Source organism: Schistocerca serialis, chromosome 1, assembly GCF_023864345.2.
Source record: "Schistocerca serialis cubense isolate TAMUIC-IGC-003099 chromosome 1, iqSchSeri2.2, whole genome shotgun sequence".
NCBI lineage: Eukaryota > Metazoa > Arthropoda > Insecta > Orthoptera > Acrididae > Schistocerca > Schistocerca serialis.
Genome location: NC_064638.1, coordinates 1122048641 through 1122071000, shown reverse-complemented (window position 1 = coordinate 1122071000; position 22360 = coordinate 1122048641). Strand labels below are relative to the sequence as shown.

The following is a 22360-nucleotide window of genomic DNA, read 5'->3' as shown; positions in this document are numbered from 1 at the left end:
TGAAATTGTTATTTGGCTGTTTGTCTAGATGGTAGATTCTCCTTCCTGTGATATATAGTTAGGTTATAACTTGACAATATCTACATTGAAATAATATTATGATGGAGGTTACCTACTTCACATCAACTTTTTAATGAACATTCAATTCGTTTTAACATTAGGTAACACACACTGTAGCTTTATAATATTTTCAGTTCATAGACTAAACATTCTAGCTCCAGAGAGCAACCACACCAGACAGAATGAAAGCAGCTTAAAGCATCTCTGCAACTATTTGTTGACTGTTATGAAGATATACAAAGTTTACATACAATGACATATATGTAAAGTTGATATAATCCATTTTTGTAACCAAAGAGATACAGCCAATTAATATATACATTTCATAGATAATAACCCCCCATAAACCATGGACCTTGCTGTAGGTGGGGAGGCTTGTGTGCCTCAGCAATTAAGATAGCGTTACTGTAGGTGCAACTAAAATGGAGGGGTATTTATTGAGAGGCTAGACAAATGTGTGGTTCCTGAAGAGAGGCAACAACCTTTTCAATAGCTACAGGGGCAACAGTCTGGATGATGGACTGATCTGGCCTTGTAACAGCAACCAAAATGGCCTTGCTGTGCTGGTATTGCGAACGGCTGAAAACAAGTTGAAAGTACTGCCATAATTTTTCCCAAGGACATGCAGCTTTACTATATGGGTAAATGATGATGGAATCCTCTTGGGTAAAATATCCCAGAGGTAAAATAGTCACCCATTGGACCTCCAGGCAGGGACTACTCAGGAGGACGTCATTATCAGCAGAAACAAAACAGGTGTTCTACGGATCGGAATGTCAAAATCAGCTCCCGTAATCAGGCATGTGGGTTAGAAAATTTTAAAAGGGAAATGTATAGGTTAAAGTTAGACATAGTGGGAATCAGTAAAGTTCGGTGGCAGGAGGAACAAGACTTGTGGTCAGGTGAATACAGGGATATAAATATAAAATCAAATAAGGGTAATGCAGGAGTAGGTTTAATAATGAATAAAAAGATAGGAACTTGTATAAGCTACTATGCACAGCATAGTAAATGCATTATTGTAGCCAAGATAGACACAAAGCCCACACCTACCACAGTAGTACAAGTTTATTTGCCAACTAGCTCCACAGATGATGAAGAGACTGATGTGAAAAAGAAATTATTCAGATAGTTAAGTGAGATGAAAATTTAATGGTCATGGGGGACTGGAATTCAATAGTAGTAAAAGGTAGAGAAGAGAAAGTAGTAGGTGAATATGGACTGAGGGTAAGGAATGAAAGAGGAAACCCCTTGGTAGAATTTTGCACAGAGCGTAACTTGATCATAGCTAACACTTGATTTAAGAATAAGGTTGTAAACTTGGAAGAGGCCTGGAGACACTGGAAAGCTTCAGATAGATTATATAATGGTAAGACAGGTTTCAAACTTTAAGACATTTCCAGGGACAGATGTGGACTCCAACTACAATTTATTGGTTATGAACTGTAGACTAAAACTGAAGAAACTGCAAAAAGGTAGGATTTTAAGGAAATGGACCTGGATGAATTGAAAGAACCAGAGGCTGAAGAGAGTTTCAAAGAGAGCATTAGGGAACAATTGACAAGAACAGAGGAAAGAAATTCAGTAGAAGAAGAATGGGTAGCTTTGAGAGATGCAATAGTGAAGGCAGCAGAGGGTCAAGTAGATAAAAAGATGAGAGCTAGTAGAAACCCATGGGTAACAGAAGAGATATTGAATTTAACTGATGAAAGGAGAAAATATAAAAATGCAGTAAATGAAGTAGGCAAAAAGGAATACAAACAGGAAGTTAAGGAAAGGCAAACCTACATTTATAGCATTTGTGGACTTAGAGAAAGCATTTGACAATGTTGACTGGAATACTCTGTTTCAAATTATGAAGGTGGCAGGGGTAAAATACAGGGAGTAAAAAGCCATTTACAATTTGTACAGAAACCAGATGGCAGTTATAAGAGACGAGGGGCATGAAAGGGAAGCAGCGGTTGGGAAGGGAGTGAGACAGGGTTGTGGCCAATCTCCTATGTTATTCAAGCTGTATATTGAGCAAGCAGTAAAAGAAACAAAAGAAAAATTTGGAATAGGAATGAAAGTCCAGGGAGAAGAAATAAAAACTTTGAGGTTTGCCAATTTCTGCAATTTTTGCAGCTGAACGTAATGGACAGTATCTCGAAAGGAGCATATAAGATGAATATCATCAAAAGCAAAACAAGGACAATGGGATGTAGTGGAATAAAATCAGATAATGCTGAGGGAATTACATTAGGAAATGAGACACTTACAGAAGTAAATGGTTCTGCTATTTGGGAAGCAAAATAACTGATGATGGTTGAATTAGAGAGGACATAAAATGTAGACAGGCCATGGCAAGGAAAGCATTTCTGAAGAAGAGAAATTTGCTAACATCAAATATAGATTTAAGTGTCAGGAAGTCTTTTCTGAAAGTATTTGTATGGAGACTACTCTATGTATAGAAATGAAATATGGATGATGACTAGTTTAGACAAGAAGAGATTAGAAGCTTTCGAATTGCTGAAGATTAAATGGGTTGATCACATAAGTAATGAGGAGGTACTGAATAGATTTGGAGAGAAGAGGAATTTTTGGCACAATACGACTAGAAGAAGGTATCAGTTTTTAGGATACATTCTGAGGACATCAAGGGATCACCAGTTTAGTACTGGAGGGATGTGTGGAGAGTAAAAATCATAGAGGGAGACCAAGAGATGAAAACAGTAAGCATATTCAGACGGATGTAGTTTTCAGTAGATATTCATAGATGATGAGGCTTGCTCAGTATAGAGTAGCAAGGAGAGCTGCATCAAACCAGTCTCTGGACTGAAGAGCACAACAACAACAACAACAGATAAAAGCATTTCTCTGTCAGTTTTAACATTTGAATGATTATGTACAGCAATAAGTATGATTATAATAATGAATTTTAATATTCTTAACTTTAAATTATAGTGCATTGGCTACATTGATACTTATTGAAAATAAAAAGTGTTCAGCAATTCTGTTACAAGCTCCATCTTCAGTTTTGTAAGCAATGTTCACTAGATATGCTACAGTTTTGTTTATCAGTTCTAGATAGTTTCCCATAGGTTCAGGATTATTCAGTTTTAGTGAATATAATTTCCATCTCAGTTATGTAGTGCGAAATATGCTGTCCTTTGGGGAATACTGTTTTCTAAGGTCTTCCTGTAGTGTTTTTGGGTTTGTCAAATATTAGTATATGCTATTACTGTTCATTACAATTGGAGAGTAAAATTTTTGTTTGTGCCTTACCTTGACATAATATACTGATACATGTCTCTTTATCAGCAAATGATGCACCTTTGCCAGCTTCCATCATGAGAGGCTCGATTACAGTCCACAAATCAGAATCTGTTAAAATCATTTTTATTTGGTTTGAAAGGAAGTATAATTCACTCAGTTTAGTTTCTCAGTTCTGTGTCTGTTCTCCATCATATCTGTAAATTTCATTGTCTTACTGTTGTTAAGAGAACATGTTTTCTTTTCTATGAGATTCATGAACACAGCTCAGTGTCAGTTAATGTTTTCCAAATGCGTTGCACCAAAATTATACAGTAGGTATTGGCAAATGTTTTACCTTAGAGATTGCTTTAGTGTCATTTAAATAATTATGTATGTTGTGTTATATGTTTTCACTATTCCTGCTTGTTTCATAATGTCAAAAATACACTTTTTTTTTCTTGGTAGAACATTGTGTATATGTTAGCTTTTATTCCATTGTAGGTAAGCAGTGTGTGTTAGAATTTATTGTTTCTTAATTTTGTAATTAAATTAATATTTCCTGTCGATATCCATTGCTTCAGTTTCCTTATAATTAGTGAGTTATTATAATTTTTAATTGGTAGAGTATTTATCTTTTTTTACTTGCAAATTACTGACTAAATTCTTAAATTTTATCAATCTTTCATTTTTTGATCATTAATAATATGCTCATTTTTATAGACTATAATTGCTTTTTATATTTTCTTGTGTTGTCATTTAATTGAAAGATTAATGTTTTGTCATAAGAAATCAATATTTTTGGCTGAAGATATTAATGCACATTATAAAATTCCAGAGTTGTATTTCATTTCTGGAGATGTGTAGGGCTAAAACAAGTATTGCACAAGATATTTATGATTTCCTTCTTTGGAAACAAAATGATACAAAACACACACACACACACACACACACACACACACACACACACACACACACACACACACACACACACACACACAGACATACATACATAAACACATACATATTGCCCTAGCTGACTACGTCATTTGGTGCTGCAGCCGAATTGTTGGAGGTTAGGGTTTTGTTGGATGGAGAGGGTAAGTGTAGAAAGGTGGCAGCACTGTGGAGGGAACAGTGGAAGAAAGAGGAGCTAATGGCCGAATGCAAAGACTGCAAGGGATGTGATAGAAATGTGGCACTGCTGATCTAGCTCACTCTGGCACTACATGAGTGAATCATATGATGAAGTGGAGGACTGGTTAGTGAGGAGGTAGGGGAGGGAGATACAGAACTTGGAAGACAGGGATTGTAGAAAGAAAGGTGTCAGTGTAGATTAATAGGGTGAAATGGGAACCATGGGGACAGACATGGAGTTGGTTGTGGGATGGGCTAGTCAAGACTGGGACAGGAGTGTTACAGGTTCAAAGGAATGTTTCAAAGGTAATCCCATCTATGTAATATGGAGAAGCTGGTATATGGGAGAGGTTGGGAGTGAGGACCAAAGATCCAGATGGTGTGCACTGTGAAATAGCTGTGGATACTGAGCATGTTATACTCAGCAGCACACTCTGCCACTGAATGGTGAACTTTGCTTTTGGCACAATCTGGCCGTATCCATTCTTTCAACTAGATGGCTGGTTGGTGGTGATGCCTTTTTATAAAGCTGCTCAAAAGCTACAGCAGAGTTCATAAATGTTGTGACTGTTTTCACAGGTAGCGTTGCCTCTGATAGTGTAAGATACACCTGTGTCAAAATTGGAATAGGATTTGCTGGACGGTGAACAGGACAAATCTTTTTCTTAGATGTTCCACAGGGATGTAACCCATGAGGATATTTTAGAGATTGGTTGGGTAGCAGAATACAACTTTGGGTGGCAGGGGATGGAGATAATATTATAGGAATGATGATCATTTCCATACATGGTGCTAAATGGTTGGTATTCTGGTGCAGGATTTGGTTAAGATGTTTAGATGAGTGAATCTGTGGTGAAAAGGGGGGGGGGGGTGCTCCTTTATAGCTGGTTCATGGAGGGTGATTTTAAGATTAAGGGGATGTATGGATGTACCCCTCTGCCCACTCCATGCTGTCAGTTAGCTCCAAGTAGGAACATTGTCTGAGAGCTCAACTATGTTTTGAGTCTTGTTCATACAGCAGCTGGCAGTTCAGCACTTCAGATCTACACTGAGTAACTATCTTTACTCTTTAAATTAGTTGTATTCCATCCAAGAATCATATCAATATTTAAAATACGCATCCAGTTTTGTTAAATATGGTTCATGAACATCAGTAATTATCAATTATAGCACAGTTTGTTCCACATCCATAAATTTAGGTGTATCTCTTGTTTAAATCTATCACTTATGTACAAGAATGCTTTATCCTGAGTGATCTGTCAAAGTATCCATTTGCAGTCACTGGACCTTTTGCTGAAGGCTGGTGCTGATCGAAATGCAGTGGATAACTGTGGTGTGACAGCTCTCCACTTGGCCGCCAGCTGTCGAAAGGTAAATTCAGTTAATCATACATTTTTGTCTTTCAAAGCAGTATGGTACTATTGTTCTTATACAATGTATATAACAATTATTGATACAGTAACTGAACTGATGTCAGAATGTTTTGTAATAAAAAAAGGACTACTTTTTCTATAGCTAAATTAGAACTTGAATTTTCTGTTTAGCTGTTTCTCTACTGAACTTGTTCTAGTCTCTGTTGACACCATCAACTTCTTACTCAGTTTATTCCTCTTGTCTCCATTCCCCTCTGTACTTACTGGCCACCTTTTCCACAGAGTTGTGAATGAATTAATCTCATGTATGGAAGTATTGGAACTCTTGACTTTTGCATCCACGTATTTTATATATCATAGTTCATTATTAATGTGAATTAATAGAGGGAAACATTCCACATGGGAAAAATATATCTAAAAACAAAGATGATGTGACTTACCAAATGAAAGCGCTGGCACGTCGATAGACACACAAACAAACACAAACATACACACAAAATTCAAGCTTTCGCAACAAACTGTTGCCTCATCAAGAAAGAGGGAAGGAGAGGGAAAGATGAAAGGATATGGGTTTTAAGGGAGAGGGTAAGGATTCATTCCAATCCCGGGAGCGGAAAGACTTACCTTAGGGGGAAAAAAGGACGGATATACACTCGCACACACACACACACACACACACATACACATATCCATCCATGGATATGTGTGTGTGTGCGAGTGTATACCCGTCCTTTTTTCCCCTTAAGGTAATTTTTGTTAAATTGACCAAATTGTTGTTTTGGCTCATTGAGATGGGATCTGAACTGTTCAGAAAATTTATCAAATGTATTCACAGTCTGCTTTGACTGCTGTTCTGTAAATGATTTTAATGTGGCATTGATTTGCTCATCATGACCTTTAGCCTGTTCTATCAGGTTTTCAGGAAATGCTTTCAAAGTGCTATCAATTCATTCAGCCTGGTTCTCAGAAAAAGTTTTTAAAGTATTGTCAGTTTGTTCAAATTGCTGGTTCAGATGCTTACACACATCAGACAAAGATATTTTCATGTATTTGCCAAACTTTACCATTACCTGTAATTAGTGTACAGTTCTTCAGATACTTCACACACAGTTATTTAACACTGATATTTTACCAAATTTCAACTTATAAAAATGGCTTTTATCATGAGAAATTATTCTGCTTTAGTTGCTATGTTCATGAAAAAAATTGCAATCACCATTCACCGCATTGTTCACACATTGTATTTCAGAACTTAAACCAGTTATGCAACACTTTTATCCACTATTAACATGAAATTAGGATCATTTATCTTCACTTTCTGAAATGCAGTGCATGAAATACGAAATTCCAAAAGCAATCACCTTACTTTTTACAGCCATGTCTAGTCAGTTCCAGGAAACTCATCAGTCATCAACTAAAGTGCTACCTTCTATTAGTCCTCCAGATTGGTTGTACATGTAAAAGAAAATACACAAAAATTACAAAATTGTAGAATTTAGCAGAGATGCTGAGTCACAGATAAGCACGACAAGAAGACTGTCACAAACTGAGCTTTTGGCCAACAAGGCTGTGATGTTCGCCTGCTTTATTTCTTTGTTCATTGTCCTCGGTGTTGACATACTGTGTTGCTATACTGGCTGAAAAACAGGGGGTGGAAGTTCAACACTGACTACTATAAATGATGTAGCCGACAAGTGCACAGTTCGTTACATAGTTCTTTACTTTCACTGTTCAAGAACCTCCTCCCAATATTACACAGTTATAAGGCCAGTTAACTATTGGCAAATTTTTATAAGCCTCATTAATAGTTTGCAGGCATATTTCAGCATACTGCTACAACAGTTTACCATTGAACAACTATGAGCAGTAAAACCTTACCACACAGTTCACAGTCTTTCAGATAAATTGAACAAACACAGTCATTGTTTTAACACAAGGCCTATTTGTGTTACACTTTCACAGTTAAGTTGATGCATTGTTGTTGTTCTAACCAATACAGGTTTATTGTCTGAAAATTTGACCATGGACCAAAGATTGGGCCCCTATATATCATCACAATAACAGGCACTGAAACTACACACTGTTCAATGTTTAATTTACAGAAATTTCAATTAAAACATACCCCATCCAATTAACTGAATACATCAAAAATTTCCATCTTTTTAACAGTTTCTCCTACCTCGAGGGTTATGCTGAATTATTTGTTTAAATCATGAAATTAACAGATGTAGTCATGCAAACAATACTTTTGACAAAACTGGTAATTACTTTGGAATAAATTGAGGGCTGACTTTGCTAACATGTTTTCAAATAGAGCCAAATAAATACTTAAAGAATGCTAGTGTTTTGTCTTCCAAATGTTTATAATTAGTACAGAATTTATACTTGTTTATAACTCAATGATAGAATTTGAGTTATGAAACAATTACTGATTTCACCCTATAACAAAAGATACTAACTAGGAATAGTCCAAATAAATTAGAAAATCAGTTACATATATAAATAAAAGCACAAAATTAGATCTGGTGCTATATTCTTTAAAACTGAGGGCCAACCTTTCTCTTTTATGAAAATGGAGATTATACCCATGTATGGTAACAGTAACTAGTCAAGAATAAAAAAAATGAATTTTAGGGAGTCAGATGGCAAACCAAGAGAGGAAGTAAAAAGACCCCAGCTTGCTTCATCACATCCCCCCTCATTGGATTTACCAGATAGATATTGCAAATAGCTACTGGGCAATGCAGTGACTACAAGTGACCCCAGAAGATGGGTTAAAAATCTGTGCACAAAAAATATTACATAAGAAATCATTTCAAAACTGCAGTACTTATGTTTTTTTCAGATTTATACTTACATGAACTGGCCATATGAAAATCCTCATACAAAATATTTACACACAGTGTAGTGTACGGTGGCACAAAATATCCGCAAGTTATACTTAATAAAAATTGAGGCATCTTCATCATAAGTGATGTCCTTTTAGGGTTTAAAAAGATTACATTCAAAGATACATATCACTATGTACAAGTCCTGTCTTGCTTAAAAAAATAAATCCTCATGGATTGCAAAAAGTTAAATTACACTGCACATTGTAGTTCATTTTTAGACCGAAAATTTCACTTGCTCAATGTTTAATATTTTTCACAAGCACTTTCACACTTTTAATGAGCTTTTACACATTTTCTCACCAAGTTGTCCACACCTTTAACAGGTCAAAATTGGCAGTTAGTAAGAAAATGCACTGCTATCAGTTCCCTTGGAGGCGGTTCTCCTCCACCACAGAACAGGAAAAAATGAGACAAATTACCCTACTTTACTACACTTACTTTTACTTCTAACTAAGTCAAAGAAAAATTTTTCACACTAAAAATGATAGTCATTACTTTATAAATAGATGCATTACACAGTTCTCATAACATCACAATAATTATCACTAAAATTGACTATAGTACAAAAGGTGTGGACTAGAAGAAATTTTAAAATCAAGTGCACATTACACTACAAAACATGACTCTAGGTCATAACTCTGTCTGAAACTGGTTCAACTAGAAAGACTTTTGCTTCTTTCCCACTTGCAAAATAGCAAAAACTCAAGATTGTCAGTAGAATAATTTACTAATCATTACATTATGAAAAAAGAATATTGTCACCATCACATAACTTAATTACTAGTCAACTCAAAATTAAGGGGATGGAAGTTGTACCAAATTATTGCCTTACTTCTCCTCTCAACTTGAGTAGTACTCTCATTCAACAAGAAAATTAAATCATCACAAAATGTTACCAAATAGATGACCTGTCAGAAATACTCACATCAGTCTAGCAAGGCAGTTATCATTTAATTAGCAAAATTACTTTTCATTTTCCAGTATTACCACTTTAAGCTCATAATTCCTCAGAACACAAATAGAAGTTTTCAGATAATCAATAGGTCGAATGATGCAGCATTATATGACTTGTACCTCACAAAAATATTGCTTTTTCTGTTAAGCTCTCATTCCTAGCTGCAGTGTCATGAATTGCACAATATACACAGTACCCAACGCCGCCTAGTTCAAAAGTTAGATCATTAATACAGTTACACCACATTTGTTTGTATACAGTCATCTTTTGCATTAATCATGTCTGACTGATGACCATAGCTGTTAAGTCCCATAGTGCTCAGAGCCATTAATCATGTCTGTCAGCTCCATTGTTTTACTTTCCTTTCTTACCTTATTAACTACTGGAGTGCATTCTCAAAAAAATATCCCTATTGTAGAGACAGGCTCCCTAACCATTAAGACCCTAAAATTGTTCATTATTTTATTATTTCATTATTGTTTCATTATCTAATAAATTTACACTTGCTCTCCTTATCCAAAGCAAAATTGATTCTACTGAAAAACACTCCACAGTCATAGATCCTTATGCTAAGGTGAACTTAACTCTCTTTAGCGATCAGACAAAATTATCTGTTGGGAAAACTAGTATTTCACTGTACCCCATCAAATTGCTTAAGATTCTAGCCTGAAGCACTTTATACACATAAATCTTGCTTATTCTTTCTACGCGCATTACTCCAGGCAACTATGTTTAAAGTTGTAATTCGGTAATGTTATAAAAGGCTATACCATGACACAGATAGATTGTTATCTCCATATACTGATTGCACAGAATACAAACACTTCTATTATACCATAATTAATATTAAGATCTAGTATCCAAGATGGTTTTTGCTGCATATTGCCTGTGCTGCTGCACCAAATTCTAGTAATTTCACATATGATCTGATTACTTCAGTTATTAATTATAGTTTTTAGGTAACCTGCTGAAATGCCCTAGCTAGCAGGCCAGAGTGGATTAGGTTGTGGAAAGGGGCCAAAATGGGGTTGCTGTCAGTTGCACTCAACATACAAACTTTATTTGTCCACAAACAATATTACACAAGGATGCAAAATACTCAAAGTTGTAATGGATCTCCTTTGATTAACTTTAGATCGGCTGAAGGCCACACTCAAAATCCCAGACGCAAGGCCTAAGTAAGAAACTGACATAGAAGGTTCTTCTGGAGGTGTCACCCAAAAATAATTTCTAAATTTTCAATTTAAACATGCTGAAGGCCTTAGCACTTTAATTTTAATGGAACTCCGCTAAAGGCCGTATATTAAGCAATGAGAAGTGTTTCAATCCAACGGCAGAAGGCCTTATCTTAAAACAATTGAAGCAAATTTGGCTGAAGGCCCCATAGAAACCATCACAATCACGTGCCTTAAGGGCAAGACAAGAACATTAATTTAAGAGGTATGAAAACTGAGCTGAAGGCCACACATCAACACAGTAATTTAATGGCTTAAGCCCTCAAAAGATTTGATCTAAAGTTCAGCTGAAGGCCCCCATAAGAACAACAATTTCATACCTTAAGGGCAAGTCAAGAACATTAACGCAGGATATATAAAAACTCGGCTGAAGCCCATGCATCAGCCATATAACTAAAACTCAGACAGGGAAGTTACTATGTAACACACATTGAACGGTGCTCAGAAGTTCCCAGGATTGGCCTGGAATTGTAACACTAACACCCATTTAGGCAAGACAGGCAGCCTGACCAACAATCTCTTAATTGGAAGGCAACTCAACCAACCGACAGCTGACCGACCAATCAACCAAATCAGTTCTGCTCCACGCAACCAGCAAAACAACAACAAGATTTCAATACGATGACATACAGTGAATAAACGTAAACTGTTGAGGCTCAATAGTAAGTTAGATGAGGACTCAACTTTCATGACCAAGATTGGTGGGCAACGAACTTTGTAGCACTCACAAGCAGCACCTCACAATCCAACCGCGCATGCACGCCGCCAGCGGCTCCAGTCTGACTCCACTCGACAGAGAGGGGGTTTGCTTGGTACTCCACGCCAACCGACTGACTGGGCTGCTGGTCCATCCATGACTGCTGCTCTGTCACTATTGCACTGCTGGGGCGTCTCCCACTCATTGACTTTCTTCGGACGGACGACATCCTGGTGACACTGGCTCAGACCCAACCATGCAGAGGGAACACAACCGACATCTCTGCACAAGAAGGAACCGACCCAAATACACACTGTCGATGAGTCCACTGACTGAATGACCAACCAATGGTCATCCCACTGGTACTGGCTGTGCGGACCTCACTGGGGCGCCGTGCCTGATTTCATTGGTGCTGCAACCAACCTGCTCGTCCTTCTCCAACTGAACTGACTTCCTTCGGATGGACAACATCCCAGAGACACTGGCTCATACCCAGCCCTGCAGAAGGAACACAATCGATATCTCTGCACAGGAAGGAACCAACCAAAATACACATTGTCGATGAGGCGACCGACCGAATGACCAACCAATGGTCATCTCCACTGGTGCTGGCTGTGTGGACCTCACTGGGGCTCCGTCCCCGACTGCACTGCAACTGCGTCCCGACTGCCATGCTGGTCCTTCATCCACTGAACTGACTACCTTCGGACCGACGACATCCTGGAGACACTGGCTCAGACCCAACCATGCAGAGGGAACACAACCAACGCCTCTGCACGGGATGGAACCAACCCAAATGCACGTTGTCAATGAAATGAGCAAACGAACAACCAACTTACCTCTTTGATGAAATTCTTTAACTATGGTACCAATTTACTTTCTTCCATCTTCTTGTGATTCCATTACTTATAACTAACGACATAATATACACACAGATAACACTAGAGAAACGTTTTGTAAAATATTTCTGTACTGAAGTATCTTTCTGTAAAAAAATCACATGAAAGATAGGATAAGAGAAGAGAGTGACTGTCTCATGGAACATGAAGAATGAGACAGATAGCTGGGGTAAGCATTATCACCACATAATGAAACCAACGAAGAATACTGAACCAACTACTTGCTTTTAGGTCTTATTTCTGGTTCAGTGCACATTATAGAAAGTTCCTCCTCTCCTTGTATGGGATAAACATTGCCACCCACACCATCATTCAACATCTCACTAGAATTAGAAATTGCACTCCTCTTACTACTATCACTTACATTGCCCTTACCTTCATCACTACCTGCTCTAGTGTGAGCCAAAACTGGAGCATTATCTAGTTTAAACAGTTTGATCCAGAATTAATATCATCTCTTCCATTTCTTTTACTTGAATTCCTCCATTACCATTTCCATGCCCATTCTGGCTATTCTCCACCCAACCATTCCTTGAATTTCTACTGTAATTAATCCTGTTCATCATTTTTACCTGAAATTATCTCCCTGATTCATTATGGTCATCAAAAATTCCTCCAATGATCTTCCACCGAGGACTTCACCCTCTCCACTTTATCAGCATAATTCAAGAAATCACTAATATTACCAATAGGGGCAGGTACAAGCAATTCACTAACTTTCTGAGGCAACTTTGTTTCTAAACCCATAATTATTGATTCACTACCTAGCTCTTTGTCCATATATTTCAGTTTGTTTATCCAACGCTGGCAGAAACCTTTCACAATACCCTTCTTAGAGCCAAATCTCTCTCCTCCCCAAAATTCACTCAAAATTCTGTGCTGCTTCTCTTTGGACCAATATTGTTCTAGAAATGCTTTCTCAAAGCTTTGCCATGAAGTACAGCTATCAACTACCTGAGCTGCCCATCCATAAGCATCCCCTTTCAAAAAACCTCTCACAAATGATATTGTCTCTTTGTCATTCCATGTTTCAGGCAAATCATTAAATTCCCTAATGAAATCCAGTGGATGAACTTCCTCATATGGTTCAAAAATATTAAATTTCTTATAACTAACAAATGAAGGACTTTTTAGTACACTACATACTCTATGCTTTAGATTTTGTACCTCTTCCATCTTTTTTCCTATTTTAGATAATTTTGAATCTACATTTTTATTTACTTTTACCAGTTTTTCCTCTACCACTACTGCACACACGATTTCTACCTCTGTTTCAAAATCATTTTTAATTTGATTGATTTGGTTCTCAAATTTACACATTCCACATCATTACAAAGTATCGTATTCATGATCTATGGAACAAGTACTAATCTAATCTAACATAATCTTAACCCTATTTTCAGTACAAAATTTCCTGGCTGCTTTGACTTCATCTTTACACTGTTTTTCAAAAGCCTCCACTCTCCTACTATAGTCATCACAAAGTTTTATTTCTCTATTATACACATTTATTATTCATAAATGTTAATTTCTCATTAGTATTCTGCTCTACTTTCTTTATATTCTGATCGCAATTTTTAACTGGCACCTGAACCTTCTTACTTGATTCTGAGAGATTAGAGCTGACTACCTTAATCTCCTTTTTAATTTCTTTCTTCAGTTCATCCTTTAAGCTAACCACGTCAGTTCTAATGCTGTCAGTTTTCTTTTCCACCCTGCTAATGTCTTTTTTCATACTACTAATGTCTTCTTTCGTACACATACTACTCATAATTTGCCTTAATATCACTTCCAGTTTTCCATCTGTCATAAACTGTTGCACTCGCTGTCTTTCGCTACTAGCTTCCTCCCCCTTAAACTTAACGATTTCATCCACTTCAGTATTGTTTTCATCCATTTTGATCCCATCACCACACAATATAGATGACGTTTTTATCATTCCACCTACAATAGGACTTTCATCCCCATCATTGAAAGTTACATTCATGTCTGATTTATAGCCACTATTGTTTACAGAACCAGTTCCACTTAGGTCTTTCTGTTCATTTAAAAACTTAACCTCTACAGCTTTGTTCTCAGTTGCACTGTCTTGTTCTTTAAGGCCACTCATTATGTATCACTTAATATAAAATGGCTTTTGCTATGAAGTTGTCTTATTCTTATTCACTTTTCCTCTTCTTCTTCTTCTTCTTCTGCTGCTGCTGCTGCTGTGGTTGTCATCTCGACAAGACTGAGTGCATTGGTGTAATACAGAACCTTGTAGTGCTACAAGGGGAACAGGGAAGGGTTTAGATGGGTAAGGACAATGAAGACTGAGGCCAGGAGCGTTATGGGAATGTAGGATATAATTCAGGGAGAGTTATCACCTGTGCAATTCAGAAAAGCTAAGTAGAATATTTTACATTTTGTTGAGATTTAAATAATCAATTAATTTTGGATAATTTTTTATAGTGAAAGTAGATAAATAAGCATGATATAAAAATTATGGGTCCACAAACATCAAACTAAACCAATGGATTCACATTGAGAAAAAATGCATTATCAATATTAGAAAATATTAAAAGGGCAACAGATGTATCATGTTGTACGATTCATTACAGCTGTATTCCCATCTACTATACTCCAGACTCACTCATGTGTAGTCATCTCATAGCATCCACCAGCAAAAGACCCCCAAAAATCCTCTCCATGCTCTCAGTGAGCCACATGACCAGCTGCTCTAGTCAGAGTCCATATACAGCCAACCACATTTCATTACAAACAGTCATTTATGCTTAACATTTTAAATATATCCACCGAAAATCATTTTGCATAAATACTTAAATATTCTTTCACTCCATTCATAATGTGTGTAAAATTCTTTTTCTTAATTTTTTTGAGATAATTACAACACCAGTTTTGGCACACACTATTCAAGACCCTTTCTTTATTTACTCCTGTCATTTCCACACTGTATTACTCAAATGATATATTTTATAATACTAGTTTCCAACTTTTCATACAATAAACATGTAATCAGATAATATCATAACCACCAATGCAGAATTCTGTTTCTCAGCAGATGATTTGTGTTGGCACATAGCATTAATATTTATGTTTTTTTGTTAAAACAAACTTAGTTTATGCTGATGTTGATGTATGTATTATTTTTCAAGTCTCATACATTCACAGTTGTGATTTTAATAGCATTGACAATAGATTGCACTGGTGCTTATACTCGTATTTCCAAATCAGTTTCCTCTTATCAGAAAATTCTTGGCAAAATTCCACACAGTACACATGTTCAACAGGTGACAGGGTGCTGTAGCTGTGATATTTATGTTATTATGCGACACTGTCACCTGTTATCGTACAAAGTGTGTAGATGACCGTGAGGGTCTCTCATTCTGTTTACAAGTGTTGCTGGGAGGCAGAAAAGGCCTTAGAAGCACATGTAACAGATTGCTCTGTCCTATTGGGGTATTTATGAGGTGGAATCCAAAGTTTTTGGGACTGGTGCTGCCATCTGGAAAGTAGGAGTAGTAGAACTTGCACCAATAGGTGGCGAGAGCTGCATATCTGATGAGTCGTCATGCCGAGTGGCATTCAGCTGGGAGGATGTGTTGTGCGTCCACAGTAATTTCTGTAATACTCTGTGTTTGGTGTGTGGCAATTTTATGATGGATTTGCGAACAGAACAGTGCATGTGTATCAAATTCTGCGGAAATCTTGGGAAAAGTGCTATGGAGACCCTTGCAATGATTCAACAAGTGTTTGGAGGACAGAGCATGATCCAGAGACAAAGCAACAATTGTGCCAGTGGAAGAGCCCATGCTCTCCAAGACCCAGAAAAGTGAGACAGGTGAAGAGCAAAGTGAAGAGCATGATCATCATTTTCTCTGATACCTGGGGAATTGTGCACAAAGAATTCATTCCACCCAACAACAGTGAATTCCATGTACTACTGTGATGTTTTGCAATGGCTCCATGAAAACGTGCAGCGACAACAGCCTGAACTTTGGCGTCAACGGAACTGGCAGCTGCATCACAGCATTGCACCCTGTCACACATCCTTGCTTACCAGGAACTTTTTGGCAAAAAACAACGTGGTGGTTGTACCCCACTCACCGTACTCGCCAGATTTGACACTTTGTGACTTCGCGTTATTCCCAAAACTGAAACTCAAGTCGAAAGGCTGTCGGTTCGACATTCTAGAGAGGATTCAAGAAGCATTGCTGGTGGTGATAAACACCCTCAAAGAACAGGACTTCCAGAAAACATTTGACCAGTGGCAGAAGCGCTGGGACTGGTGTGTACATGTGGGTTGGGAACTACTTTGAGGGTGATGGTGACCATTAGTCCAAAGGTAAGGTTTTCAACAGATGGCAGCATCAGTCCTGAAAATTTTGGATTGCACCTCGTATGCTGATAATCTAAAACATTATGACCACTGATCACCGCAATCATGGATGCTGCCTGGTGGTGTTGTGAGCATGTGATGCCGTAACAAAAGTATATAAATGGATCAGATATGGGCAGGGGATCACCCTAGTGAAGATATAGGTTGCAAATTGGAAAATCCATGGAGATAAGTGACTTTCACAAAGGGCAGATTATTGTTACAAAGTGCCTGTGAATGAGTATCTCAAAAACAGTGAAGCTGGTCAAATGTTAATGTGCTACTGTACTGAGCATCTATGGAAAGAGAGAGAAGGACAGTGAAGATATCACTAGGCACTGACTGATTGGTTACCCATGACTCTTCACAGAATATGGGGTTCGGAGACATGTAAAGTAGGATAGGTAGTGATCTGAGGCATCTCTGCCAAATGAGCACAATGCTGATGCACACAAATGTGTTTTGGAGCACACCGACACAAAAGTGTTTTGGAGCACACCCCTATGTGTTCACGTGTTGTGACCCAATTACATCAGTTATGATTGCAGTGGGCACAGTACAATCAGGATTTGGCTGTAGATTAGTGGAAATGTGTTGGCTCTTTGGGTGAATCACATCTTTGCTACACTAGGTCAATGGTTGTCTCCACAAATGCCATCATTGAGTTGAACAATGGCTTGAAATGAGCAATGCACCACAGAAGCAGACTGATGGGAGGAGTATTATGCTATGGGAGACATTCTGCTCCACTTACATGGGACTATGATAGTAATCGAAGAAATGCTGACAGCTGTGAACCACCTGCATCCCTCCATGCTTGACAGCTTACCCGATGGCGAAACCGTCTTTCAGCAGTATAACTGTTCACGTCTTGGAGCCAGAACCATGATACAGTGGTTTGAGGAGCTTTATAATGAACTCATGTTGATGCCTCAAAGACAAAATCTGCCTGACGGAAATCCTGTGGAACCCACCTGGTTTCCTATCAGGTGCCATCACTGCATACACAAATCAGCGGCCCATTATTTATGCAAATTGCATGAGCTGCGTGTAGATATCTAAAGCCTCATACATCCACAAACCTACCAACAGACTGTCAGATCCCTGATACACAGAAGCAGTGATATATTTCATTCCAAAGATGGGCAAACAATCTATTAAGCAGGAGGTCTTGATGTTTTGGCTCATCAGCATATGGGACAGTACTGTACCTATACCATAGGGGGATCTATCTGTTCCTACTACCAGAGGCAGGCAAGGGGTGCTTGCTGTCAAGTGTGGTACCTGCTTGTGGTAATCTTTCAAAGCCTGAAAGCTTGCCGACATTAAGGTGATCATTCGAAACATACACCTTGGAGTCAAAGCTGATTTATTGGCTGTGAGATTTTAGCTACATTTGCAGTGAAGTGGTCATAATAGTTGACCTTACACAGAATTCTTATAGATATTTTACTTTCATGGGTGGCTGCGTGCAGTCTGATCACTGTGAAATAATTTTCCATTCGTCCGAGTACATTACGCCGGATTGTGTGGACTCCAGGTATGTGAAGGATGGTTACCTGAAAGAAAACTTGTACAGGTTGCATTTGAGTCCTTTTGTCACCAGACTCTGCAAAAAGAGTTTGAGGTTGTGAAGGTGGCCCTGTGGAGTCTCACCTGAACCAAGATATCTTCATGACGTGCAGCACAGCTTGGAATGCCTTGAAGTAATTCGTCCATAAAATATGTAACCAAGATCTCATTTTGGTAAGCAACACACATCATAATACCATGTAGTAATTGATGTACAAAATGCTGGAAAATGGTAGGGGCTGGTGAGATTCCAAAAGGTAACTGGTTGTAATAGTAGAGGTCATACGGTATCTTGAGCATGAGGGAAGGCAGGTGATGCTGTGTCTCAGGGAATTTGAAAATATTCTTATGCAAGCTCAATTTTACTACATAAGGTGGCACAGTCTAATTTTGCAAAGCGTCCTTCTCTGGTTAGTAAGAGGCAAGTTTCCACTTCAGCTTGTACATTTATCATCTCATGAAATGGAATGAACTTCTAAGGATTGGAGTAATGAAGGTAAATTGTTGACTTCAATTTATTGGGAGTGAAAGAACACTTGTACAACCCATTCTTGACTGCTTGAGATTCTGGGATCTCCACTAGGTCAGCTCAATTTAAGACATCGAAGCATCTTAGAAGCATGCTGCTAGATTTACTACCAGTAGATTCAGTTAACATGCCAATCTTATGGAGATGTTTTGTGAACTTGAATGGGAGTCCCTGGAAGGAAGATGATGTTCTTTTTGTGAAACACTTTTGATAAAGATTAAAGAACAGGTATTTGCATCATAATGCAAAATTACTACTGCCGCCATTGTACATTTCATGTAGGGCTTGCAAAGACAAGACGAGAGAAATTGGGGCTTGTTCCTAGCCATATGAACACTTGTTTTTCTCTTCCTCCATTTGTGGGTGGAATAGGGAAGGAAATGACTAGTAGTGGTACATGATACCCTCTGGCATACAACATATGGTGGCTTGTGGAGTATGTAGATGAAAGTCATCACTAAGCCTCATTGTACCAATGGGCTCAGATACTGTTACCATTGTAAAGGCCCACTGACGATGTGGTATAGCCAGTAACATATTTTCATGAGTGAGTCTGTCTAGTTCTATTTTGAGGGCATCCTTTAGAGCCAGTGGCACCAGATGAAATTTGAAGAAACACAGGGCAGCCATGGTCTCAAGGGTGATTAGAGGTACAAAATCAGTTGTATGCCCTAAACCAGGTGTGAACATTTGAACATATCTAACTCACAAGGCCTTTATGGTGGTGCAATGTCCTTCTATGACATGACATGACAAACAGATAACAGACACGAGGTGGTTTGTTTTGGTTCTGCATGGCAGCTTTTTTGTGTGCCACAGTACCGCTACAGGCCTGTAAGCAGCTCTGGTTTTTATCAGAAGGCTGGGTAGGCATGGAACCTGTGAAAGACTGCTGCAGGTTGCACACCTGGGGCTGTCAAACTTGCTGAGGTCTGAATGTGACATCGTGCAGGCTGTTGTGCTCTGCACAATGGGTAATCAGGATTGTACACACCTGCACCTGTAAAACATAAACCACAAAACTTACAACAGAGTTTGATACGCAAACTTCAAGAGCTCAGCAAGACATTTCTTGTGATACATGGACTGACTGTGTGCATTAGATTTCCTGTGCACATTAGTGTATCTAATTAGTTATTGAACTAAGAAAGAATTTGTAATGAACTCTATCTTTAATAGCAGTCTTAGTAAATGAGCTATAGCAAAGTACAACATATCAAATGAGGGCCCTCATGGAGACAAATCAGAGCTATTTACATATTTATATGTACTTAATTAGCCAATGAGAGGTGACTGAGTCAAATGTTTAATTAAAGTCAGCATAGGTAATTGTGCAGGACAGCTACACAGTCAGCATGGCAGTGTATGGTGGATAAAGTAAGCACACATCATAAACAACATCTACATTATAAGTTTTCTGTGTTTAATTGCCAATTTTAATTAATTAGAATTTTCCATAGTTTTGCCCATAATGTGCTATTAAATATAAATAAATTTGGATAGCAGCAATGTAAAAAAGCGGGTGATTTGCTACAGGACCTATGTGCCATTTATGTATATGTTGTAAATGTTTGATGCACAGTTAACAAAAACTGAACATTGTTGTCATGATACGAAATGTGTAATCACTTTAATTAAGATCATTGGTGTGCAACTTAACCAAAAATGTATTGTAATATATTATTTTAGTCAGCATTTTAGTGTGCATTTCTGACACCTGTAGCTGTAATAAGCATGTATAAATCAGAAGCTGTATTTTGGACTGGTGAAATCTCCTACTAGCTGATTGACATAAATTTGTGGAATTTATCGAGTTCATTAATATAATAAAGAAAAAGCAGTGGCCCTAATATTAAACCTTGTGGAACACCTAATTGAGTGTTTTTCCGGCCAGAGAGAAATTTCTTGCTATTGATGTTAATAAGTACTCTTTGTTTTCTGTTTGCCAAGTATTATGACATCCAGCTAAGAGATTTGCCTTGAAAACCATAGCGTGCCAATTTTTGGAGAAGCAGGTCATGATTTGCTGTGTTGAAGGCTTTGGACAGGTCACAAAAGATGCCTGACACACACATTCTATCATCAAGACATCTGCTGACTTTTGTGACTAATTCATTTATTGCATGGATTGTGCTGCGGCCTTTTCTGAAACCATATTGATTGTCTAAGATAATGCTGTTAGATGAATTGTGATTTTCGATCTGATCACATGCAGATCTTTCAAATATTTTTGAGAAAATTGGTAACAGTGAGATTGGCATATAGTTGCCCAATTCATATTGTTTGCCTTTTTTATGTATGGTCCAAACTTCTGCATATTTTAATCGATCTGGGAAACATCCCTCAGGGTTGTCTAGCTTGTGGGGAAAGTGAAGGCTCTGCCAGAGGTGGTGTGTCCACCAATGTCTTCTTCCGTTGCAAGAAAAATATGGCTATGTAGGGTGTTTCATAGGTTTGAGTTACTCACACTACTTCCAACAGAAAATGATCCAATTTCCTCACTGCATGGTTCCTTGCTTTTGAGTTGGGAGTAAGGCACACTATTATGTCCCTGATTGGAGAGTCACCTAGATCTGCACGCACATACATTCAAAAGTGGAATTCCAACTTAATTCGTGTAGTTCAGTGACTCAGTCTGCATAAGACTGATTGAGGACCTGCTTTCATTTACGAAATTCAAACCTGGCAGCAATAACATGTTTCTTCATCAAAAAATGTTTTTTTTCTAATAAAGAAAATAATCTACACAGCTCAAGTTCTCACAGATTCTTAGTTTCTGTATCAGGTGATGCAGCTTGAGACTATCACCTGAGAAGAACATGGCCTTTTATCTCTCTGTGGTGGAATTTGGCAAGCTGTAAAATACAACTGCAATTGTTGGTGGCTATGCATTCCACACTTCACATTGTGGAAAAGCCATAAACACAGGTAGCATGGAAGGCATACCTGTTGCATTTGCTAACACTTATGCTGTCAGTAATATTGCTGCCATTAGCTCTTGATAACTCCACATAGTTTGTATTAGTACCTGTTGTAGCTCTTCCACGGCTGAAGACCCACACTCATGCCTAGTCACAAAATGTTCAAAGTCCAATTTGCTTGTGTCAAAAATCACTTTTGTAAAGACAATCTACCCACAAAACTAACAGGGACTTGCTCTGGTTTATACAATAAATTGTGATCCATTACAGAATGTTCCCCAAAGCAGTGCTATCTTTAAGTAAGAAGTTTGCAGAGTGTCAGAGTCAAACAAGTTACTAGTAAAGCCAGTAGAGTCTGAAAAAGATTAAACATCTGTAAACCAAGTCCTGAGTGAGAACCAAACTATTAAATTTACTGGCATGCAATTCCATTGTAAAAACACTGCTATAGGATCACATCTGTCTAAGACTGACCTTGGGCT

The 22360-nt window shown here is 38.0% G+C and overlaps 1 protein-coding gene across 2 annotated transcripts in view; it reads left to right on the top strand.

Moving 5' to 3' along the window:
* The window catches only part of LOC126416741 (serine/threonine-protein phosphatase 6 regulatory ankyrin repeat subunit A-like), a 716260-nt gene that overhangs the window by 613048 nt on the left and 80852 nt on the right, over nucleotides 1-22360 (top strand). Inside the window, exon 11 of one of the 2 annotated variants that reach the window (XM_050084577.1) lies at nucleotides 5707-5799. The exons of the other annotated variant lie outside the window; for it this stretch is intronic. Within the exon in view, the coding sequence (XP_049940534.1) occupies nucleotides 5707-5799 (93 nt within the window). The remainder of the gene's footprint in view (nucleotides 1-5706; nucleotides 5800-22360) is intronic. 2 annotated transcript variants of the gene reach the window in all.